Source organism: Xenia sp. Carnegie-2017, unplaced genomic scaffold (genome assembly GCF_021976095.1).
Source record: "Xenia sp. Carnegie-2017 unplaced genomic scaffold, XeniaSp_v1 HiC_scaffold_6, whole genome shotgun sequence".
Taxonomy (NCBI): Eukaryota; Metazoa; Cnidaria; class Anthozoa; order Malacalcyonacea; family Xeniidae; genus Xenia; species Xenia sp. Carnegie-2017.
In genome coordinates, this window is record NW_025813526.1 from 18,963,221 (window position 1) to 18,989,830 (window position 26,610).

Consider the following 26,610-nt stretch of genomic DNA (forward strand, 5'->3'; position numbering starts at 1 on the left):
GCGATGGAATAAAAAAGAAATTTCTTAGTTTTGACTTTCTTTTTGCTGTTATTTTCATGCAAATCATAATGACAAAACCAATCCCTAATCAAACAGCAGGAGGAGGGCTAAATATAATATATTCACTTAACCTGATTGATGCTACAGTAAAAAACCTTAGACAAATTCGAAGTGACGATAACGGATTAGACTCAGAGATAGAGGCAATGGTTGCATTTGTTACCAAAGTAGGAATAGACGTAATGGCAGAATACACACGTCATCATCGATCAAGAAAGTCACCCAAACGAATTGGTGAGCATTCCGAAATAACAACAGAAAAACCTTTAAAGATTTGTACCAAAAGAAATGTACTTGGTTCTAGACTCACTTATTACCGAGTAAACCAATATCATTAAAGTTTGCATAGACCAGATAAAACCTTTTGGAGAGAGCTTACAGCTGCCACTAGAAAGGCCGATGGCTGAATCAGTTCATGAAAAGTGTAGTCTTTTTCCACCGGCGGTATAAGATGTTGATGCAGAAATACTGCTGTCTGAGTTGGAAGTTTTTAATAACATTGTGTCGTCACAACTTAAATCAGAACCCAAATCCCTTTAAGACGTTGCTTTATTTGCCTTCAATCACAAAAAGTCTTTCCAATGGTGTGCTAGGCGTATCAACTATTGCTGACCGCTCCAGTGTCCGTTGCAAAAGATGAAAGGTTTTTCAGGAAGTATATGATTGTCAAAAACTGCTTGAGATGCACGAAGATAGATACGCGATTAAATGACTTAATCGATCTTGCATGTGAAAAAGACCCTACGGACAATGATGACTTAAATGTCATTTTAAAAAATTGGGCAACTACAAGGATGCAAAAAAATGACATTAAAGATTTAATAATAGGCTAAAGTGCGTTCTGTCACAAGAATACAATATGTATTACAAAAATATATAGCGAAAATCTGTTCAATCATCACAATATTTTATTGTTGAATAAGTACTAATCTATATGATCTGCAGGGCATCTTGTATCCTTGCAGGGCAATTTCATCCCCCACACACATTAAAAAGGCGCTAGTTTAACTCCTGTGCATAAGTTGTGAACCGGTTAACTTGCGAACTTTCCCCATTGGTTTCCCATTCAATCATTTCATTTTATTGCAATATGGCAAAACTACCCCATAACTTGTTGATAGAGGCAAAAAATAAAGAGTAAATAGTTGACTCATACTCTTCGTTTAAAACGCGGGAATCTTTATCGCATTTTTAAAATAACTGTCTTTTTAATTATTGAGAAATATGTTTCTGGTGCTCTCTAGGTATGGCTTTAGCTGAATCTTAACGGTCAGTTTAAAACGAATTTATAAATGAATTCTTAAGATAGACAGCAGGCCATTACAAGACATAAAATTACACTGCAGTGTAAATTTGGAGATGCTCCTTATTAATGTGCAAAAAAACTTTAATGGAGCATCATAAGCTACAGCATACAGCTTTAAATAGTTATAATGAATGTAAACAATCGTAACAAAACTGATAATTTAAGGATTATCATATTCCTCCAAGGAAAAGTTGGCCAATAGGCTGCCCATTTTCTCTGGTATTGTCGAATCTTTCTCTGGCAATCATAAAATTGGTTATGTTTAATTATGTACTCGTGGAACGAGTTGTGTTTATTTGGTTGATTTACGTCCGAAGCTGTGTATATACTTAATGAGGATCCTGAAATCATATTAAATGTTTAAATTCATCATTGAGGATCCGCCAAATAATTCAGTTTATCATCTTTGTATAAAAATGTAAATAATGTACATACAAACCTGAACATTGTACACCAGCATCTTTATGATGTGTACAATTATGCAATCCCCATCCTCTATGTGAACAACTCGAAATTTTATTTTCATTTCCTACACATTGAACGTCGTCTAACCATATTCTTCCACTGCCATAAGGAACATAACTTCCTTGTAAAGACATGTAAGCAAAGTCATAACCAAGTTGTCGACACACAACTTTAGCATCGTTTATATCCCAGCCATCATCACAAATTGTTCCCCATTCTCCATTGTAAAATACTTCTACACGACCTTTGCCAAAAGAAATTTCTGGTCCCCGAAGTCTAACAGAGTTGATAACTGATAAAAAAAGAAAATCAAGAGATAATGCAAAACAAAAGAAGTCTCAACTCCAAAATATATTCTAAGTTACATGTATACATATAAAGTATCCTAATATGTTAGATGCCATTGTAAAATCTTCTTAGGCGAAATTAATGAATTAAACTGGTAACAAAAAATTGATAAAAAAACTTACATGAGTACAATATCAAAACGTTTTAGACAAGTAGACACTATTTGACTTTCATGAGTCTAAATAATTTTTTATTTAGATCAGTCCTCATTTCTTTTTGTAATATAAATATCTTATTAACACTTTAACTTGCTAATGTTCCCATTAGTTTTCCATTCAATCATTTGATTTTATTGCATATGGCAACACTGCCCCATAACTTGTTGAAACAAGCAAAAAAATAAAAAGTAAATTGTTCACATAGACTCTTTGCTTACAACGTGGAAAACTATATCGTATTTTTAAAATAACTGTCTTTTTACTTATTCAGAAATACGTTTTTTGGGCTCTTTAGGCATGGCTTTAGCTGAACCTTAACGGTCAGTTAAAAACAAATTAAAAATGAATTCTTAAGATAGACAGCACGACATTAAAAGGCATAAAATTACACTCAGTGTTAATTTGGAGATGCTTCTGTTAAATATGCAAAAACAATTTTAATGAACCTTTATAAGCTACAGCCTACAGCTTTAAAAAGCTATAATGAATGTAAACAATAGTAAAAAAAACAGATAATTTAAGGATAATTACATTCCTCCACCTAAAATTTGGTCAATGGACAGCCCTTTTTCTCGAGTATTATCGAATCTTTCCATGGGCAATCATAAAATAGGTTATGTTTAATTATGTCCTCGTGGAACGAGTTGTGTTTATATTGTTAATTTACGTCCGAAGCTGTGTTTATACTTAAGGAATTTGTAAATATTGTTTCAGTATTTAAAAATCATATTAAATGTTTCGATTAATCATTGAAGATCCTTCAAATAATTCAGTTTATTATCTTTGTAAATAAATGTAAATAATGTAGAAACAAACCTGAACATTGTATACCAGCATCTTCATCATGTGTACAATTATGTGATCCCCATCCACTATGTGAACAACTCGAAATATTATTTTCATTTCCTACACAACGAACTTCGTCTAACCATATTCTTCCACTGCCATGTGGAACATTACCTCCTAGTAAAGCCCTGACAGCATAGTCATAACCAAGTTGTCGACAAACTACTTTAGTATCGTTTAAATCCCAGCCATCATCACAAATTGTTCCCCATTCTCCATTGTAAAATACATCCACACGACCTCTGCCAATCGAACTTTCTGGTCCCCAAATTCTAACAGAGTTGATAACTGATAAAAAAAGAAAATAAAGAGATATTGCAAAACATAGAAGTCTTCACTCCAAAATGTTCTAAGTTACATGTTTATATAGAAAGTATCCTGTTATGTTGGGTGCCAGTGTAAAATATTCTTGTGCGAAATTAATCATTTAAATTAGTAAAAAGCTTACATAAGTACAATATCAAAACGTTTTGGACCATCAGACACACTATTTGACTTTCATGAGTCGAAAAAAGTTTTTATTTAGACCATTCCTCATTTCTTTATGTAATATAAATAAGTTCTTAACCGTTTAACTTGCGAACTTTCCCCATTTGTTTCCCATTCAATCATTTCGTTTTATTGCAATATGGCAAAACTACCCCATAACTTGTTGATACAGGCAAGAAATAAAGAGTAAATAGTTCACTCGTACTCTTCGTTTAAAATGTGGGAATCTTTATCGCATTTTTAAAATAACTGTCTTTTTAATTATTGAGAAATATGTTTCTCGTGCTCTCTAGGTATGGCTTTAGCTAAATCTTAACGGTCAGTTAAAAACGAATTTAAAAATGAATTCTTAAGATAGACAGCACGCCATTACAAAACATAAAATTACACTGCAGTGTAAATTTGGAGATGCTCCTTATAATAGCTATAATGAATGTAAACAATCGTAACAAAACTGATAATTTAAGGATTATCATATTCCTTCAAGGAAAAGTTGGCCAATGGACTGCCCATTTTCTCTGGTAATGTGGAATCTTTCTCTGGGCAATCATAAAATTGGTTATATTTAATTATGTACTCTTGGAACAAGTTGTGCTTTTTTGGTTAATTTACGTCCGAAACAGTGTTTATACTTAAGGCATTTGTCAATATCTATTTCAGTATTATAAAATCATATTAAATGTTTCAATTAATCATTGAAGATCCCTCAAATAATTCAGTTTATCATCTTTGTATAAAAATGTAAATAATGTACATACAAACCTGAACATTGCACGCCAGCATCTTCATGATGTCTACAATTATGCAATCCCCATTCTCTATGTGAACAACTCGAAATATTATTTTCATTTCCTACACATTGAACGTCGTCTAACCATATTGTTCCACGGCCATAAGGAACATAACCTCCTAGTAAAGCCCTGAAATAATAGTCATAACCAAGTTGTCGACACACAACTTTAGCATCGTTTATATCCCAGCCATCATCACAAATTGTTCCCCATTCTCCATTGTAAAATACTTCTACACGACCTTTGCCTTTAGAACTTTCTGGTCCCCGAAGTCTAACAGAGTTGATAACTGATAAATAAAGAAAATCAAGAGATAATGCAAAACATAGAAGTCTCAACTCCGAAATATTCTAAGTTACATGTATACATATAAAGGATCCTAATATGTTATATGCCATTGTAAAATCTTCTTAGGCGAAATTAATGAATTAAACTAGTAACAAAAATTTGATAAAAAAACTTACATGAGTACAATATCAAAACGTTTTAGACAAGTAGACACTATTTGACTTTCATGAGTCTAAATAATTTTTTATTTAGATCAGTCCTCATTTCTTTTTGTAATATAAATATCTTATTAACACTTTAACTTGTTAATGTTCCCATTAGTTTTTCATTCAATCAGTTGATTTTATTGCCATATGGCAACACTGCCCCATAACTTGTTGAAACAAGCAAAAAAATAAAAAGTAAATTGTTCACATAGACTCTTCGCTTACAACGTGGAAAACTATATCGTATTTTTAAAATAACTGTCTTTTTACTTATTCAGAAATACGTTTTTGGTGCTCTCTAGGCATGGCTTTAGCTGAACCTTAACGGTCAGTTAAAAATAAATTAAAAATGAATTCTTAAGATAGACAGCACGACATTAAAAGGCATAAATTTACATTCAGTGTTAATTTGGAGATGTTTCTGTTAAATTTGCAAAAAAAATTTTAATGAACCTTTATAAGCTACAGCCTACAGCTTTAAAAAGCTATAATGAATGTAAACAATCGTAAAAAAAAAGATAATTCAAGGATTATTACATTCCTCCACGGAAAATTTGGTCAATGGACTGCCCTTTTTCTCGAGTATTATCGAATCTTTCTATGGGCAATCATAAAATAGGTTATGTTTAATTATGTCCTCGTGGAACGAGTTGTGTTTATATTGTTAATTTACGTCCGAAGCTGTGTTTATACTTAAGGAATTTGTCAATATTGTTTCAGTATTTGAAAATCATATTAAATGTTTTGATTAATCATTGAGGATAGTTCAAATAATTCAGCTTATTATCTTTGTAAATAAATGTAAATAATGTAGAAACAAACCTGAACATTGTATACCAGCATCTTCATCATGTGTACAATTATGTGATCCCCATCCACTATGTGAACAACTCGAAATATTATTTTCATTTCCTACACAACGAACTTCGTCTAACCATATTCTTCCACTGCCATGTGGAACATTACCTCCTAGTAAAGCCCTGCCAGCATCGTCATAACCAAGTTGTCGACAAACAACTTTAGCATCGTTTAAATCCCAGCCATCATCACAAATTGTTCCCCATTCTCCATTATAAAATACATCCACACGACCTCTGCCAATCGAACTTTCTGGTCCCCAAATTCTAACAGAGTTGATAACTGATAAAAAAAGAAAATAAAGAGATATTTCAAAACATAGAAGTCTTCACTCCAAAATATTCTAAGTTACATGTTTATATATAAAGTATCCTGTTATCTTGGGTGCCATTGTAAAATATTCTTGTGCGAAATTAATCATTTAAATTAGTAACAAAAATTTGATAAAAAAACTTACATAAGTACAATATCAAAACGTTTTGGAACATCAGACACACCATTTGACTTTCATGAGTCGAAAAAAATTTTTATTTTGACCAGTCCTCATTTCTTTATGTAATATAAATAAGTTCTTAACCCGTTAACTTGCGAACTTTCCCCATTGGTTTCCCATTCAATCATTTCATTTAATTGCAATATGGCAAAAGTACCCCATAACTTGTTGATACAGGCAAAAAACAAAGAGTAAATAGTTCAATCATACTCTTCGTTTAAAACGTGGGAATCTTTATTGCATTTTTAAAATAACTGTCGTTTTAATTATTGAGAAATATGTTTCTGGTGCATAAAATTACACTGCAGTGTAAATTTGGAGATGCTCTTTATTAATGTGCAAATGAATTTTAATGGAGCATCATAAGCTACAGCATAAAGCTTTAAATAGCTATAATGAATGTAAACAATCGTAACAAAACTGGTAAATTAAGGATTATCATATTCCTCCAAGGAGAAGTTGGCCAATGGACCAGGCGCGGATCTAGGATTTTTCAAACATCAGTCATAAAATGTCGAAGGCGCTCCGCACCTGGGGGTGTCTGAGGCATTCTCCCCTGAGAAATTTTGAATTTCAGAGCCTTGAAAATGCCATTTTCAGCGTTTTAGAGCAATACAAAATGTATTTGTGGGCATCGTTTTTGCGTAAAAACAACACATTTTGCTTACGTTTTTTTGAAAAAAAAAAAAATGAAGTGAACAATACTTGAATGTTTTGCCAAATATTTAGGCTCATTAGCATGTCTAGGAACGTAAAATTTATTTTACAATAATGCTATTCAAAAACAGATATAGCCTTTAAAAATTTCTACCAAGTTGTCAGGCATAGACCCCCCTAGAGACCCCCATTCAAACCTCTATGTAATGAGTTAAGTTAGAAATTTGGTACTACAAGTGACAGTTCATAGATCTAGAAAAGCTCAGACTTCAAGCAATGCAAGTTTGTTGTAACCCTTTACCCATCTCCACATCAGTGCCAGCAAATTCACCTTTTGAGAAAAAACTCAAAATTTTTTTCTGCCAAAGGTTAAGCAAAAATTATCAGAGTGAAAATTTGCAGTTAAGGACAGCTTAATGCCATAAATGTTTATTAGGCATTTCACTAGACTATCATGTCCTGTAAGTATATGCAAAGTGTGCTATATAGCAATCACTAGTAGCATTGTATTTGCAAATACAAACAGAATGTAACCAACATCTCTTTAATTATATAATTACATGAATGTTAAAATTGGTTCTTGTGTCATGCTTACTGGTTATGATAAATATCTTTTCTTATGATCAAAGCTTGTTTAAATGTACATCAGAAATAATTTAGTTTAGAAATTATAATGATCATCAGAAAAATACTTTGCTGTTTTGCCAAATTTCAAGGTTTATCTGCATACATAGTAAGACATTTTTACTTTATAGAAAATGCTTTTCATACATCAATAGCCCTTTGGAATTTATGGCAAACAATCTGGTATGAGCCGTAGATTAACACACCTTTACATCTCTACATGAGGTGTTCAGTTAGAAAAGGGGACAATATGTGACATGGGACAACATTTCATGTATGTGAAATACTAAGGTTTAATACCATTCCAGTCAAATTGTCAAAATAAAAATCACAGGTTATAGTAAACAGCTTCTCATGTAATCAATGTTAGTTTTCTCAAATCTTAAACAATATGTAGTATAACTGTCCAATGATTGAATGATCAATGATCATAAACTGAAAAGCCCCAAAAAAATTTGTTTATGATAAAGTAAATAATAGTATGGCGCCTTATGGCTACAGATTTTTTGTCCATTGAAGTATATTTGCAGGAATGTAGGATTTCGCTGCCGTATAACGGCCACGATTCCCCAAGCACTAAAGAAATCAAAGCTAAATGTCCTTCGTCAACAACAATTTTAGAAGCATCGATCTGCTTACCATACGCCATATTGACATAAATCGCATCACACACTCGCATAATTGACTTTGATATATTACATTCATGCATACACTTCACTTGTCCTTTACTTACGATTTTGGAAGTAAATTTCTGCTGATAAAACTCAAAACCATGTTGGCTTTCTTTTGAACATCAATGACTGAAATGTCGCTCGCGAGATCGTCTTTGCCAAGCATTTAAAATTTATCCATAAATTTCCACCCTCTTGAAAAAATTCACATTTTGGACAGCAGCATTCATGTCAATATATGAATTTGTAAAAGATTTCCATAAATTCCATCTGATTGTAGTTTAGTTTCTATCATGCTTATAAAAAAAATTACTATAAAACGATCAAACATTCAATTCAGACAGTGAGCTTGACTTAGTTAGTTCAGTTGGCTATCAGTCGAAATCCGTCAAACCAATCACAATAAAGCAAAAATTCAAATGAACCAATTGTAAGATAGCAATTGGACTCCCTTATACGTCCGGCCACCCTTATTATCAGTCGAGACCATTCCAGACTGTCCACTTATCTGGCTATTGACCAATAAAATAAGCGTTTTTGACGTTCATAGACTCCTTTATCCGTCGAACCAGTCAAGCCACCCCGCTTATCAGTCGGTTATTCCAGGTCAATTAAAATTCAACTGATCTGGTTACCAACGAGATATTCATTGGATTAGTCATTTGTTTTCAATAATAAATAATGCGGGATTTTTATCACGAAGTAAATGCGATAAGAAAATAAGAATAATTAATGAATTTTTAATTAATATGAATAGGCAATTTTTGAATTTCAAACATCAGTCGCGCGACGGATTTGACATACTCTAGATCCGCCCCTGCAATGGACTGCCCATTATCTCTGGTAATGTCGAATCTTTCTCTGGGCAATAATAACATTGGTTATGTTTAATTATGTACTCGTGGAACGAGTTGTGTTTATTTGGTTAATTTACGTCCGATGCTGTGTTTATACTTAAGGCATTTGTCAATATCTATTTCAGTATTATAAAATCATATTAAATGTTTAAATTCATCATTGAGGATCCCCCAAATAATTCAGTTTATCATCTTTCTATAAAAAGGTAAATAATGTACATACAAACCTGAACATTGTACACCAGCATCTTTATAATGTCTACAATTATGCAATCCCCATTCTCTATGTGAACAACTCGAAATATTACTTTCATTTCCTACACATTGAACGTCGTCTAACCATATTCTTCCTCTGCCACGTGGAATATTACCTCCTAGTAAAGCCCTGAAATAATAGTCATAACCAAGTTGTCGACACACAACTTTAGCATCGTTTATATCCCAGACATCATCACAAATTGTTCCCCATTCTCCATTGTAAAATACTTCTACACGACCTTTGCCTTTAGAACTTTCTGGTCCCCGAAGTCTAACAGAGTTGATAACTGATAAAAAAAAGAAAATCAAGAGATAATGCGAAACATAGAAGTCTCCACTCCGAAATATTCTACAGCCTACAGCTTTAAAAAGCTATAATGAATGTAAACAATCATAAAAAAACAGATAATTTAAGGATAATTACATTCCTCCACGGAAAATTTGGTCAATGGACTGCCCTTTTTCTCGAGTATTATCGAATCTTTCTATGGGCAATCATAAAATAGGTTATGTTTAATTATGTCCTCGTGGAACGAGTTGTGTTTATATTGTTAATTTACGTCCGAAGCTGTGTTTATACTTAAGGAATTTGTAAATATTGTTTCAGAATTTAAAAATCATATTAAATGTTTCGATTAATCATTGAAGATCCTTCAAATAATTCAGTTTATTATCTTTGTAAATAAATGTAAATAATGTAGAAACAAACCTGAACATTGTATACCAGCATCTTCATCATGTGTACAATTATGTGATCCCCATCCACTATGTGAACAACTAGAAATATTATTTTCATTTCCTACACAACGAACTTCGTCTAGCCATATTCTTCCACTGCCATGTGGAACATTACCTCCTAGTAAAGCCCTGACAGCATAGTCATAACCAAGTTGTCGACAAACTACTTTAGTATCGTTTAAATCCCAGCCATCATCACAAATTGTTCCCCATTCTCCATTGTAAAATACATCCACACGACCTCTGCCAATCGAACTTTCTGGTCCCCAAATTCTAACAGAGTTGATAACTGATAAAAAAAGAAAATAAAGAGATATTGCAAAACATAGAAGTCTTCACTCCAAAATATTCTAAGTTACATGTTTATATATAAAGTATCCTGTTATCTTGGGTTCCATTGTAAAATATTCTTGTGCGAAATTAATCATTTAAATTAGTAACAAAAATTTGATAAAAAAAACTTACATAAGTACAATATCAAAACGTTTTGAACCATCAGACACACCATTTGACTTTCATGAGTCGAAAAAAAAATTTTTATTTAGACCAGTCCTTATTTCTTTATGTAATATAAATAAGTTCTTAACCGGTTAACTTGCGAACTTTCCCCATTAGTTTCCCAATAAATCATTTCATTTTATTACAATATGGCAAAACTACCCCATCTTCATCAAAAGCGTGTAACTTTTTCAAAAGCAAATTGCTGCTTGCATTTTATGATTTAGTTTAACATGTAACTGATGGAATAAACTAAACTCTGTAAATATTTAAACTTCTCTTCTGTAGATATTTTATTTCTTAGTAAATTTTGTAATTGTTTTTGAACAAAAGCATGCCCTTGTGGAAATCAATCCCAGTTGACAAGGCCATTGTGTCAAAATAAAGATTTTCATTCATTCATTCATTCATTCATCATTGAGGATCCCCCAAATAATTCAGTTTATCATCTTTCTATAAAAAGGTAAATAATGTACATACAAACCTGAACATTGTACACCAGCATCTTCATAATGTTCACAATTATGGTTTCCCCATCCTCTATGTGAACAACTCGAAATAGTATTTTCATTTCCTACACAAGAAACATCATCCAACCATATTCTTCCACTGCCATAAGGAACATTACCTTGTAAAGCCCTGCCAGCATAGTCATAACCAAGTTGTCGACAAACAACTATAGCATCGTCTATATCCCAATCGTCATCACAAATTGTTCCCCATTCTCCATTGTAAAATACTTCTACACGACCTTCGCCAATAGAACTTTTTGGTCCCCGAAGTCTTACAGAGTTAATAACTGATAAAAAGAGAAAATAAAGAGATATTGCAAAACATAGAATTCTCAACTCCGAAATATTCTTAGTTACATGTATACATATAAAGTATCCTAATATGTTAGATGCCATTGTAAAATCTTCTAAGGCGAAATTAATGAATTAAGTTAGTAACACAAAATTGATAAAAAATATTACATGAGTACAGTAACAAAACGTTTTAGACAAGTAGACACTATTTGACTTTCATGAGTCTAAATAATTTTTTATTTAGATCAGTCCTCATTTCTTTTTGTAATATAAATATCTTATTAACACTTTAACTTGCGAATGTTCCCATTAGTTTTCCATTTAATCATTAGCTTTTATTCCCATATGGCAACACTGCCCCATAACTTGTTGAAACAAGCAAAAAAATAAAAAGTAAGTTGTTCACATAGACTCTTTGCTTACAAAGTGGAAAACTATATCGTATTTTTAAAATAACTGCCGTTTTACTTATTCAGAATACGTTGTTGGTGCTCTCTTGGCATGGCTTTAGCTGAACATTAACGGTCAGTTAAAAACAAATTAAAAATGAATTCTTAAGATAGACAGCATGACATTAAAAGACATAAAATTTCACTGCAGTGTTAATTTGGAGATACTTCTTTTTAATACGCAAAAAATTTTAATGGAGCTACATAAGCTACAGCCTACAGCTTTAAAAGCTATAATGAATGTAAAAATCGTAACAAAACATATAATATAAGGATTATCACATTCCTCCACGGAAAATTTGGTCAATAGGCGGTCCTTTTTCTCTGGTATTATTTAATATTTTTATGGGCATCGATAAAATAGGTTATGTTTAATTATGTCCTCGTGGAACGAGTTGTGTTTATATTGTTAATTTACGTCCGAAGCTGTGTTTATACTTAAGGAATTTGTAAATATTGTTTCAGTATTTAAAAATCATATTAAATGTTTCGATTAATCATTGAAGATCCTTCAAATAATTCAGTTTATTATCTTTGTAAATAAATGTAAATAATGTAGAAACAAACCTGAACATTGTATACCAGCATCTTCATCATGTGTACAATTATGTGATCCCCATCCACTATGTGAACAACTCGAAATATTATTTTCATTTCCTACACAACGAACTTCGTCTAACCATATTCTTCCACTGCCATGTGGAACATTACCTCCTAGTAAAGCCCTGACAGCATAGTCATAACCAAGTTGTCGACAAACTACTTTAGTATCGTTTAAATCCCAGCCATCATCACAAATTGTTCCCCATTCTCCATTGTAAAATACATCCACACGACCTCTGCCAATCGAACTTTCTGGTCCCCAAATTCTAACAGAGTTGATAACTGATAAAAAAAAGAAAATAAAGAGATATTGCAAAACATAGAAGTATTCACTCCAAAATATTCTAAGTTACATGTTTATATATAAAGTATCCTGTTATGTTGGGTGCCACTGTAAAATATTCTTGTGCGAAATTAATCATACAAATTAGTAACAAAAATTTGATAAAAAAAACTTACATAAGTACAATATCAAAACGTTTTGGACCATAAGACACACTATTTGACTTTCATGAGTCAAAAAAAAAATTTTTATTTAGACCAGTCCTTATTTCTTTATGTAATATAAATAAGTTCTTAACCGGTTAACTTGCGAGCTTTCCCCATTGGTTTCCCATTAAATCATTTCATTTTATTGCAATATGGCAAAACTACCCCATAACTTGTTGATACAGGCAAAAAATAAAGAGTAAATAGTTCACTCATACTCTTCGTTTAAAACATGGGAATCTTTATCGCATTTTTAAAATAACTGTCTTTTTAATTATTGAGAAATATGTTTCTGGTGCTCTCTAAGTATGGCTTTAGCTAAATCTTAACGGTCAGTTATAAACGAATTTAAAAATGAATTCTTAAGATAGACAGCACGCTATTACAAGACATTAAATTACACTGCAGTGTAAATTTGGAGATGCTCCTTATTATTGTGCAAAAAAATTTTAATGGAGCATCATAAGCTACAGCATACAGCTTTAAATAGCTATAATGAATGTAAACAATCGTAACAAAACTGATAATTTAAGGATTATCATATTCCTCCAAGGAAAAGTTGGCCAATGGACTGCCCATTTTCTCTGGTATTAACGAATCTTTCTCTGGGCAATTGTAAAATTGGTTATGGTTAATTATGTACTCGTGGAACGATTTGTGTTTATTTGGTTAATTTACGTCCGAAGCTGTGTTTATACTTAAGGCATTTTTCAATATCTATTTCTGTATTATAAAATCATATTAAATGTTTAAATTCATCAAAAGCGTGTCACTTTTTCAAAAGAAAATTGCTGCTTGCATTTTATGATTTAGTTTAACATGTAACTGATGGAATAAACTAAACTCTGTAAATATTTAAACTTCTCTTTTGTAGATAATTTATTTCTTAGTAAATTTTGTAATTGTTTTTGAACAAAAGCATGCCCTTGTGGAAATCAATCCCAGTTGACAAGGCTATTGTGTCAAAATAAAGATTTTCATTCATTCATTCATTCATTCATCATTGAGGATCCCCCAAATAATTCAGTTTATCATCTTTCTATAAAAAGGTAAATAATGTACATACAAACCTGAACATTGTACACCAGCATCTTCATAATGTTCACAATTATGGTTTCCCCATCCTCTATGTGAACAATTCGATATAATACTTTCATTTCCTACACAAGAAACATCATCCAACCATATTCTTCCACTGCCATAAGGAACATTACCTTGTAAAGCCCTGACAGCATTGTCATAACCAAGTTGTCGACAAACAACTATAGCATCGTCTATATCCCAATCGTCATCACAAATTGTTCCCCATTCTCCATTGTAAAATACTTCTACACGACCTTCGCCAATAGAACTTTTTGGTCCCCGAAGTCTTACAGAGTTAATAACTGTTAAAAAGAGAAAATACAGAGATATTGCAAAACATAGAATTCTCAACTCCGAAATATTCTTAGTTACATGTATACATATAAAGTATCCTAATATGTTAGATGCCATTGTAAAATCTTCTAAGGCGAAATTAATGAATTAAATTAGTAACACAAAATTGATAAAAAATATTACATGAGTACAATATCAAAACGTTTTAGACAAGTAGACACTATTTGACTTTCATGAGTCTAAATAATTTTATATTTAGATCAGTCCTCGTTTCTTTTTGTAATATAAATATCTTATTAACACTTTAACTTGCGAATGTTCCCATTAGTTTTCCATTTAATCATTAGCTTTTATTCCCATATGGCAACACTGCCCCATAACTTGTTGAAACAAGCAAAAAAATAAAAAGTAAGTTGTTCACATAGACTCTTTGCTTACAAAGTGGAAAACTATATCGTATTTTTAAAATAACTGCCGTTTTACTTATTCAGAATACGTTGTTGGTGCTCTCTTGGCATGGCTTTAGCTGAACATTAACGGTCAGTTAAAAACAAATTAAAAATGAATTCTTAAGATAGACAGCATGACATTAAAAGACATAAAATTTCACTGCAGTGTTAATTTGGAGATACTTCTTTTTAATACGCAAAAAAACTCTAATGGAGCTACATAAGCTAAAGCCTGCAGCTTTAAAAAGCCATAATTAATGTAAAAATCGTAACAAAACATATAATATAAGGATTATCACATTCCTCCACGGAAAATTTGGTCAATAGGCGGTCCTTTTTCTCTGGTATTATTTAATATTTTTATGGGCATAGATAAAATAGGTTATGTTTAATTATGTCCTCGTGGAACGAGTTGTGTTTATATTGTTAATTTACGTCCGAAGCTGTGTTTATACTTAAGGAATTTGTAAATATTGTTTCAGTATTTAAAAATCATATTAAATGTTTCGATTAATCATTGAAGATCCTTCAAATAATTCAGTTTATTATCTTTGTAAATAAATGTAAATAATGTAGAAACAAACCTGAACATTGTATACCAGCATCTTCATCATGTGTACAATTATGTGATCCCCATCCACTATGTGAACAACTCGAAATATTATTTTCATTTCCTACACAACGAACTTCGTCTAACCATATTCTTCCACTGCCATGTGGAACATTACCACCTAGTAAAGCCCTGACAGCATAGTCATAACCAAGTTGTCGACAAACTACTTTAGTATCGTTTAAATCCCAGCCATCATCACAAATTGTTCCCCATTCTTCATTGTAAAATACATCCACACGACCTCTGCCAATCGAACTTTCTGGTCCCCAAATTCTAACAGAGTTGATAACTGATAAAAAAGAAAATAAAGAGATATTGCAAAACATAGAAGTATTCACTCCAAAATATTCTAAGTTACATGTTTATATATAAAGTATCCTGTTATGTTGGGTGCCACTGTAAAATATTCTTGTGCGAAATTAATCATACAAATTAGTAACAAAAATTTGATAAAAAAAACTTACATAAGTACAATATCAAAACGTTTTGGACCATAAGACACACTATTTGACTTTCATGAGTCAAAAAAAAAATTTTTATTTAGACCAGTCCTTATTTCTTTATGTAATATAAATAAGTTCTTAACCGGTTAACTTGCGAGCTTTCCCCATTGGTTTCCCATTCAATCATTTCATTTTATTGCAATATGGCAAAACTACCCCATAACTTGTTGATACAGGCAAAAAATAAAGAGTAAATAGTTCACTCATACTCTTCGTTTAAAACATGGGAATCTTTATCGCATTTTTAAAATAACTGTCTTTTTAATTATTGAGAAATATGTTTCTGGTGCTCTCTAAGTATGGCTTTAGCTAAATCTTAACGGTCAGTTATAAACGAATTTAAAAATGAATTCTTAAGATAGACAGCACGCTATTACAAGACATTAAATTACACTGCAGTGTAAATTTGGAGATGCTCCTTATTATTGTGCAAAAAAATTTTAATGGAGCATCATAAGCTACAGCATACAGCTTTAAATAGCTATAATGAATGTAAACAATCGTAACAAAACTGATAATTTAAGGATTATCATATTCCTCCAAGGAAAAGTTGGCCAATGGACTGCCCATTTTCTCTGGTATTAACGAATCTTTCTCTGGGCAATTGTAAAATTGGTTATGGTTAATTATGTACTCGTGGAACGATTTGTGTTTATTTGGTTAATTTACGTCCGAAGCTGTGTTTATACTTAAGGCATTTTTCAATATCTATTTCTGTATTATAAAATCATATTAAATGTTTAAATTCATCAAAAGCGTGTCACTTTTTCAAAAGAAAATTGCTGCTTGCATTTTATGATTTAGTTTAACATGTAACTGATGGAATAAACTAAACTCTGTAAATATTTAAACTTCTCTTTTGTAGATAATTTATTTCTTAGTAAATTTTGTAATTGTTTTTGAACAAAAGCATGCCCTTGTGGAAATCAATCCCAGTTGACAAGGCTATTGTGTCAAAATAAAGATTTTCATTCATTCATTCATTCATTCATCATTGAGGATCCCCCAAATAATTCAGTTTATCATCTTTCTATAAAAAGGTAAATAATGTACATACAAACCTGAACATTGTACACCAGCATCTTCATAATGTTCACAATTATGGTTTCCCCATCCTCTATGTGAACAATTCGATATAATACTTTCATTTCCTACACAAGAAACATCATCCAACCATATTCTTCCACTGCCATAAGGAACATTACCTTGTAAAGCCCTGACAGCATTGTCATAACCAAGTTGTCGACAAACAACTATAGCATCGTCTATATCCCAATCGTCATCACAAATTGTTCCCCATTCTCCATTGTAAAATACTTCTACACGACCTTCGCCAATAGAACTTTTTGGTCCCCGAAGTCTTACAGAGTTAATAACTGATAAAAAGAGAAAATAAAGAGATATTGCAAAACATAGAATTCTCAACTCCGAAATATTCTTAGTTACATGTATACATATAAAGTATCCTAATATGTTAGATGCCATTGTAAAATCTTCTAAGGCGAAATTAATGAATTAAATTAGTAACACAAAATTGATAAAAAATATTACATGAGTACAATATCAAAACGTTTTAGACAAGTAGACACTATTTGACTTTCATGAGTCTAAATAATTTTATATTTAGATCAGTCCTCGTTTCTTTTTGTAATATAAATATCTTATTAACACTTTAACTTGCGAATGTTCCCATTAGTTTTCCATTCAATCATTTGATTTTATTCCCATATTGCAACACTGCCCCATAACTTGTTGAAACAAGCAAAAAAAAAAAATTAAATTGTTCACATAGACTCTTCGCTTACAAAGTGGAAAACTATATCGTATTTTTAAAATAACTGTCTTTTTACTTATTCAGAAATACGTTTTTGGTGCTCTCTTGGCATGGCTTTAGCTGAACATTAACGGTCAGTTAAAAACAAATTAAAAATGAATTCTTAAGATAGACAGCACGACATTAAAAGACATAAAATTTCACTGCAGTGTTAATTTGGAGATACTTCTTTTTAATATGCAAAAAAATTCTAATTGAGCTAGATAAGCTAAAGCCTGCAGCTTTAAAAAGCCATAATTAATGTAAAAATCGTAACAAAACATATAATATAAGGATTATCACATTCCTCCACGGAAAATTTGGTCAATAGGCGGTCCTTTTTCTCTGGTATTACTTAATATTTTTATGGGCATAGATATAATAGGTTATGTTTAATTATGTCCTTGTGGAACAAATTGTGTTTGTTTAGTTATAAATCCATACCCTGGCACGAGTTACATTCTCCTGAATATCCTTCCATACACGTGCAGTATAATGATCCATTAATATTACGATAGTAAGTGTTGGGTCCACATAAAGGAAGTCGAAAAGTGTTTGTCGCTATATAGAATAATAAAATTAAAAATAAAATCAAGTATGGATTTCAAAAGAAAACATGTTCTTTCTCAAAGAACACAATTTGTCATTCAGTATCCACTATGACGTACCCAGCTAGGAAATTTGTGATGTATCTTTGGTGTTCACGAATATCGTAAAAACAAAACAATTAAATAAATGTTGAAAATTTACAGAGTATGAACAAATTTGCTAGCTGTTCGGGATACTATAAAGGATGTATCTAAAGAAGTTAGATAATTAAAAAATGTTCAGGAAATTATCAATTGATCAATATTTCTAACAAAATGTGCCAAAGCTCATGTATTTTGGCATTGCCTTGTCTTGATTATTTAAAAGTAAAATGAATTAAGATTTAATCTCGAAAACCATGAGAGTACTTCGTAATTGCCTCACATTGAACTGCATGCAGAAAGAAAATGAAACTCTGTTTGAACTCTGTTTTGCAATGTACTAAATATTTAGAAGATTTGATAAATATTAAGCTCACTTCACAACATGCTCAAATTGGACGTTTTTGTCTTTCATTCTATTTTCATGAATTTTTTTCTTATTTAAAACTGATTACAAGCCAGAGTGATTGTTGAAATGATGTAAGAAACAATAAAGATATAAATTTAACACCCAACAAATTTGGCAAGAATAGACAAACGGCAAAAACATCCAGATTAGACACTTTGCACTTTGAACTTAATGTTTATCAAATTTTCTATAATTTTGGAAGGAAGAACAACCGTTTAATAAGGCATTGTAACTTTAAACTTTTTAACGTCTTTCAATTTTAAGTACATTAGCGTGAGAGTTTTTGCAATTCTTAGATTATTATGTGAATAAGTAAATATTTAACTACCGTTTGAGTCAGGAGTGATACTGTGTATAGCTACAGCCAAATCAAGATAACCGTTGTTTACAGGAAGAAAATATTTACGGCTCGTACGTTGATCTGTTGTGTTATGGACACTAACGACACTTCGTCCGACACTAGTTATGATATAAATGGAATCTTTAAATACTGCCATGGGAGATCCTGAAGTTCCAAAATCAATTACATCATGGGAGTAGTAATCACAAGAAAAAACATTTCCGTTTGAAACTCGCCAATAAATTTTCTCTTTAGCCATGTCAAGCGTTAGATCATGTGCTATTGACTGAAGTGAAACTGAAAGAATATGATGTTTATTTGCAGTCTTGTTCCATAACCATAAGAAACGTTCTGTACTTTCTGCCAAGAATAGATACCTTAATAAAAATATTTGTTTTGTACATTAGTTTTCTCTATACGTAATGAAATACATAAACAATAAACAGACTAATATATACATAAAAGGAAAGATAGAATATTTTTTTAGTTTAGACAAAGATGTTGTCAAAGTATTCAGAACTACTTTCATATAAAGACGGTTTAATGGAACATATTCATAAAATTTGATATTATAGCAACATAAAGCTATTGTAGCTAACAGGAAAAGATCATCTTTATCATTTGAAATCCCTCGTTTGAAAACCGAACTAAAATATATGAAGTAATTAAATATTGCATGTGATTCAGAGCATAATAAATGTAATATGTCATTTTTATTCACATAACTTCTGTAACAATTGGTATTGTTTGAGATTATTGTCGGAATGAGTAATGCTGTAGTTTGGAGTGGCTGCTGAATGAATTGTGTTGGTAATTGATAATGCTAAAAATTACCTGATGCGTGGAAATTTTGTTGGAATTGAAAATTTGGTGTTGGTAAATGATATGCACCATTTAATGTAGATATAAATTTAAGAAAGCTTTGTCATTTCAGGTTTAAGCTTTCTTAATTTTTCAGTTTCATCTTGCATGAAAAGTAGCAGCTCCTTGGATGGATCATCGTCTACAAATGTCTTGAAAAGAGCTATAGCTTCACAAACATTGTCTTTTGTTGATACTTTTTTTCAGTTTGTTTGGACAAACGATTTTTTACAACTATCTTAACCTTCTCTTTTTAATTGTCAAATTTCTTCATTGTTTTTATGAAAAATTAGAAAAAATTGATACTGGAGCTAGCGCTATTGTATCATTTGAAGATGATTATTCTATTGCCATGTCATGTTCGTGTTTTTAAGATTCTCTTGATTAGACAAGCTGCAAAAACTGCTTGAACACTATGGCCCTTACTTTATCCTTACTTTATCGAAAATGTTTGATGCAACTGGCAGTTTTAATTATCATCGCAGCATATTTGCATTCTCTTACACATTTCTTAAATGTATTACTCATTTGAGTAACAGTAAAGTCCATGTCTTCTTGTCGTTCATTTCACCTTGCCCCGAACTCTTTAAAAACTTTCTCGTATATACTAAAGTTCTTTTGGTTTTTTGTGTTCGTGAAAATTAATTTTTTCTTGTAATATGATAAAAATTAATGCCCAACATAAAGTTTTAATTTGAGCCATAGAAATAGACCAAAATTTGTAAAATGGAATTTATACCGACGTTTCGTCCTTACTCAAGACATATTCAGTCAAATTATAATTTATAATGAGATATTAAAACAAGATATTGTATTTACAAAAGGTGTTAAATTACGTATTAAGGAGGCGGTGCAAAATGGAATACATGATAAAGAAGTTGAGAAGTAAAATATACTGACGCTAAGAGAGGTTAAGTGCAATGGAACTTTCTTGAACGATGAGTGAAGACTTGTATTTATTAATTAGAAGGCTCTCATGAATGGAGAGTTCATAGGAATCGTTAGAAGAGGAAATTTTTAAATTTGTAAATTAATTATAACATATTCAGAAAGTTCTCGCTTCACAGGCTTTTCAGACAATTTCTTTTTAATCTCTAAAGTGATTATTATCTTCAGATTCATCATCAGTTGAGCAACTACAGATCTAACGTTTGCATCAATTACACTAAGAAACACTGCATGAACTAAAGGTATTGGAACGATTTTCCAATCCCGTGATTTGATTGGATGTGTGATTGGATTTATTGCAGGGTAGTGTGCAGACACTTAATTTGCAACTCTTGACTTTTCAATATACTCCGCCATTCAATGCAAGTTAAAAGAAGGCTTGAAAAACTATAAACTTGATATACTGATTTTTTTCTAAATTGCCACATTTTTTGAAAACTAAAATTCTTTTTTATATTTTTGATGTAACTACGTGGGAATGTGCGCAGTTTTTTTATCTTCAATAAAAAACGAAAGGTTGAAGTTTCTTACGTTCACCACCTTCGTGAATTTTTTAAAACTTTATTGCTATTTCGTATTGAGATTGTTGCACAGTATATGAAAGGGCACAGCAAAGCAACAAACAATGCTCCCAATCTGTTGAAATCTTTTGTGTAGGGCATATCTTATTAAGCATATGATTACCATGGAGGCCTCAAGCAAATTGCATTTTCTGCTAAAGAAAAGCCCTCTTAGGTGGCCAGCCGAAGCCAGTAATCTTATTAAATGTACAACAGCAAGTTGCACAGTGAAGTTGGACTACTTTTTTGTTTTTGGTTGTGGCAAACCAATATTCTGTGAGTATTTGACTAAAGTTTCATCGGTAAAATAATTATTTAATATTTATTGCTGTTTCTATCGGTCTGTTTTATTTTATTTAACGACTTCGTCAATTATAAACATTGATCAGTCCGTTGTTACATATTTCTCAAAGCTTTTTGGTTGCTCAACATAAATATCGCTGTCGATTTTTGCAATTTCAGGATCTGCATGTTATTTTCTACTGCATGTGTGCTGAATAATCACACGAGCTGAGCTCATCCTTTCAGTTGGTTTGAAATGCCTCATAGTCACGCAATAAAATATTGCGTGACTATGAGGCATTTTATTGAAAAGCCGTCGAAATATATGACGTTTGTTTCTTTATACACAAAAAAATACTTAATATTTGCTCCCTTGGGTAAAAGCGAGTTTTGTTTTCCCTCGAAAATCAATATTTTTTTTTATTCTTGTACCTCTAAATAACATGCCATAATACGGACTTCAAAAATTCAACTTTTCTATTAAATTAAAATGCCGTCTCTAATAATAAAAAATCTTACCTTACTTAAGAAAACCCTCCAATAGATTGACATTGATTACGCTTACAAGTAAATAAAAAAATTTCAATATCGCCTTACCCATGTTTTGAGTCAAATGCAATGCTGGAAAATTGTAAGCTTGGTTGAAGCCTCATAACACTTGTAATTTTCGTTTTCAAATGAATTTGGTAGATAATGTTCGTGGAGTCAATGTAAAAGATACGACGACCAATCCAGTCAACTGTAATATCATGAACAAAAACATTTTTCGCAAAAACTTCGTTTCTAGTTAAGTCAAAATTTCCCCGTTTGATGTCTTTGTCATCAATGTAGTAAAGCACATTCTCAACTACATCAATTTCTATGTCATTATATTTTGATGAATGGTCAAATTTATTCTTACTGGATCCATTAATAGTGCTGACATGAATATCTCCAGTAATAGAATCGACAGAGTATACTTTATCGAAGCTCATAATAATCAAATATGGCTTTGGATAAACATCTAAATAAATAATAAAAACTATAAGTAACAACGATGCGAGTGGATTCAAAAAATGCAAATTTTTATAGACTTTATGATCATAAAATTTTGTGAAAGACCAGAATAAGTATTTTCAGAAAGAATTTTTCACTGTAGAAATATTACTAATAACTGAAATTAGATTGGCTGCATAACTTCTACCTATTATTATTGAATATTGTTTTTGGTGCTATGAACAAGAAACTATGAAAATTTGTCAAATTCAATGAATATACCTTTGTAGAAACACATTTCTGTTTGCATTTGCATCATTTCTTTGTTGTATTGTTTTACTTCCTTGCATGCAGTTGTGTTATCGTCATTGCCATTTTTATCAACGCAAGTTTCCATCCATTCTTTCACGTTTTCTGTTAATGTCTCTAAGCTTTTCTTGCAGATTGATATGTCGTCATTACCATTTACTATTTGTACACTAATAGACAGTATTATAAGAGTCCCAAGAAAGACTTTTGTTGAGTTTGATATCATCTTTATTTCCTATTTGTTAGAAGATGGATGATTATTAATTTCTTTAAAGCTTTCGTAGCAAAACATTTACATTTTTTATGAAAGGCTTATCATCAATATAATCATATAATCAGTTTGTTTGTAACTTTTGGGGATGTATAAATCAAGTATTGATTTCTATAATTATGTAACATTTTAACTTCCTTCTCCAAAAGTATTTCCACGTTTGCTTTCAGAAAATTGATGATGATTGAATATTGTTGCAATAGATTAGGCAAATTGTTCATTATAACGACTCATGCTTACAACAATTCATATAAGTAGGTTTTACCAGCATAGAAAGTTTTTTGAATAAATAGATATAAGGTTTCTAGGAAACGAAAGCATAGAAAGAAATAATACATTTTAATGTCCACTATAAGGAAATGACGCAAATTATGAAATTCACCAAGAGCAGTTTACAAAAAATTTAAAATCGGTTGATTTCAAATTTGCTTTTGTTAACTCAGTTTACCAGATGAATGGGAAAAACGTATTGTTAACTAAGCCAGCAAAATTAAATGCAAAATAGTCTGTTGCTTAGTGTTTAATAGACTCGTTTGTCTCTGTAACTACATGCCGTCTAGTTACAGAAAGGGAGGCCCTTTAAGCAATACATGATATTCTGCTTTACAACATCTGTTAGTCGTATAAAGAAGTTCGACTCTCCTAATTATATAAGTTCTGAATTAAATGAAATTTATAAGCATTTTGACAGAGCTGCTAAAGTAAAGAAAGTCTAAAAGCTAAATAGAGGAATGCAACTTTGCAGTATTAAAAATTCCTACTTCTTCAAATATTTTGTTTCAATATTCTTGCAATATTGAATGATTGTTGCAGAAGAAGCAAGAAACATAGAACAAACAAGAACAAACAAGAGCCAAGAAATGTATCATTTGTTCTGCATGTACTTCTTGCTCTTTATAATGACTTCGGTATTGATGTTTGATGATGATTTACGCCATTTTAATTTGTTGATCTATGTACCTCTCTTTCTTTATCATTTCCTTCAATCATAAACTACAGTTTTAATGTCCAATCAAGTATTCTTTATCACATATGCATTCAAGTTTTAGCTTACTATTTCCTATGGCGTATCAATGTAATTATGATTTAATACAATTCCAGACATCCCTAATTATCAATTAGTATAACTTTATCGTTGGTTGTGATCAATCAATTCGTTTTTCTTTTCATCATAAGGATAAATATGAAATGATAAAGAGATTTGCGAAACGGTAAAATTTTTTAAAGAATTTTAGACTAGTCAAATTACCACATGGCAGCTATGTATATATATAATGCATGCTGCGCTACCCTAAATTACAGAAAATGCTTAAAAAAACATACAAAAATATTTCATAAAGCTTTAAGTATTTTATAAGATAAAGATTGTGTTAGATTATCTGTTGGATTACGTATAAGCATGACTATGATAAATGAAATGTATGTTCTTAATAAGGAAGTGAAATCCATAGGAGCTATTGTTCTTGCATTATGTTATAAACTCTGAATTTTAAGTTTTCTTTATGTTTTCTTTGCTTACCATTGAAGAGGAAATTTGGCTATCAATGAAATTTCTTCTTCGAATTCTGATAAGTTATTTTCTATCCTTCTCAAACAGCAGCTTAGAAAAAATGTAACTGAAACAAAACTTGTCGTGTCTGAAAGTGCTAGTAATATTGGCTTTTTGAATTTTGACATCAACACAAGACGAGTACTTTTCTGTGGACGGGGACACAAATTTTCATGATTTTTCATTATATTTTGGGATGAAGAGCCATAATTGCTGATATTTAGGGTCAGAAAAAATATGCAACAAAAATATTGTTTCAGCAAGTCCAAGAAATACCATTTACATTGAAAATAACAGACCAAATTATTTTAATTCCTTATAACAATACCCCGGGAAAAAAATGTTTATTTTCACGTTATTCAAATTGGTCAAGTATTTCAAGTGTCTCTGCAATCTAAAAGAAAAATATGCACTGCAGATGTTAGTTTCTGTTCATAGATAAGATACTAGAAGCCAAAAAAGAGCATTGTCTATAAACAACATTTGTTCAATTTTTAGAGTTCATTATATTATGTTTTATCCATTTACTACTTAACCCAACATGAAACTTTCTAAAGTACATCATTTTCAAACAAGGCTAGTTTCTTAGATGATTATCTTTATAGATGAACTATATACGTGACGGTGACACAAATTTTCATGATTTTTATATATATTTGGGATAAAGAACAATAATTGCAGAAATTTAGTGTCAGAAAAAATATGCAACAAAAATATTGTTTCAACAATTCCGAGAAATATCATTTAAATTGAAAATAACAGACCGAATTACTTTAATTTCAAATAAAAACACCCCGTGAAAAATATGTTTATGTGGACGTTATTCAAATTGGTCAACTATTTCAAGTGTCTCTATAAACTAAAAAAAAATGTGCACTGCAGATGTTAGTTTCCGTTAATAGATAAAATACTACAAAGCCAAATAAGGAGTATTGTCTAAAAGCAATTTTTGTTCAATTTTTATAGTTCATTATAATATGGTTTACCCCCTTTTTACTTAACCTAACAAGAAACTTTCTAAAGTATATCAAATTGAAACAAGGCTGGTTTCTTAGGTAATTATCTTTATACATCCCATTTGGCATGATTTTAATTTCTCATGTTTTTATTATATTTAATTCATTTCAACGTATTCATTCCCTTTCCTCTCTCAAAAATGCTGAAAATAAGGACAAAAAAGACACATTAATGTTGTAAACCCTCCCCCCTTAAACATTTTCAGAGCAAAATTTATGAATTACATTATTCATGATATACATGATATTCTGTTTACAACATCTGTCTGTCGTAAAGAGAAGCTCGACTCCATAATTATATAAGTTCTGAATTGAATGAAATTTCTGAGCATTTTGACAGAACTGTCAAAGTAAAAAAAGTCTGAAGAACTAAATATAAGAATGCAACTTTGCAATATTGAAAAATTCTTACATCTTCAAATATTTTGTTTCAGACAGTTAAAAAGCGTTTTCCATCTTCAAAAATGGTCTTGTAATATTGAATAATTTAGCAGAACAAACAAGTGCCAAGACATGTATCGTTTGTTCTGCATATATTTCTTTCTCTTTAAAATGGCTTCTGTATTTCTGTTTGATGATGATTTGCCCTATTTCAATTTGTTGAATTATGTACCTCTTTCTCTTGATTATTTCTCTCAATCCTAAATCTTAGTTTCAATGACTAATCAAATATTCTTTATCATACATG

At 31.1% G+C, this 26,610-nt stretch overlaps 1 protein-coding gene across 1 annotated transcript in view; it reads right to left on the reverse strand.

Moving 5' to 3' along the window:
- The window catches only part of LOC124458469 (deleted in malignant brain tumors 1 protein-like), an 88,041-nt gene extending 64,733 nt beyond the window's left edge, over window positions 1–23,308 (reverse strand). The window contains exons 1-11 of the mRNA XM_047008480.1: window positions 23,060–23,308; window positions 22,400–22,805; window positions 19,140–19,528; window positions 18,158–18,274; window positions 16,962–17,276; window positions 14,029–14,343; window positions 11,096–11,410; window positions 9,345–9,662; window positions 5,780–6,097; window positions 4,435–4,752; window positions 1,806–2,123 (exon numbers count right to left, since the gene is read on the reverse strand). Of these exons, the coding sequence (XP_046864436.1) occupies window positions 1,806–2,123; window positions 4,435–4,752; window positions 5,780–6,097; window positions 9,345–9,662; window positions 11,096–11,410; window positions 14,029–14,343; window positions 16,962–17,276; window positions 18,158–18,274; window positions 19,140–19,528; window positions 22,400–22,805; window positions 23,060–23,174 (3,244 nt within the window). The 5' untranslated portion in view covers window positions 23,175–23,308. The remainder of the gene's footprint in view (window positions 1–1,805; window positions 2,124–4,434; window positions 4,753–5,779; window positions 6,098–9,344; window positions 9,663–11,095; window positions 11,411–14,028; window positions 14,344–16,961; window positions 17,277–18,157; window positions 18,275–19,139; window positions 19,529–22,399; window positions 22,806–23,059) is intronic.
- Between the last annotated feature and the right edge of the window lie 3,302 nt (window positions 23,309–26,610).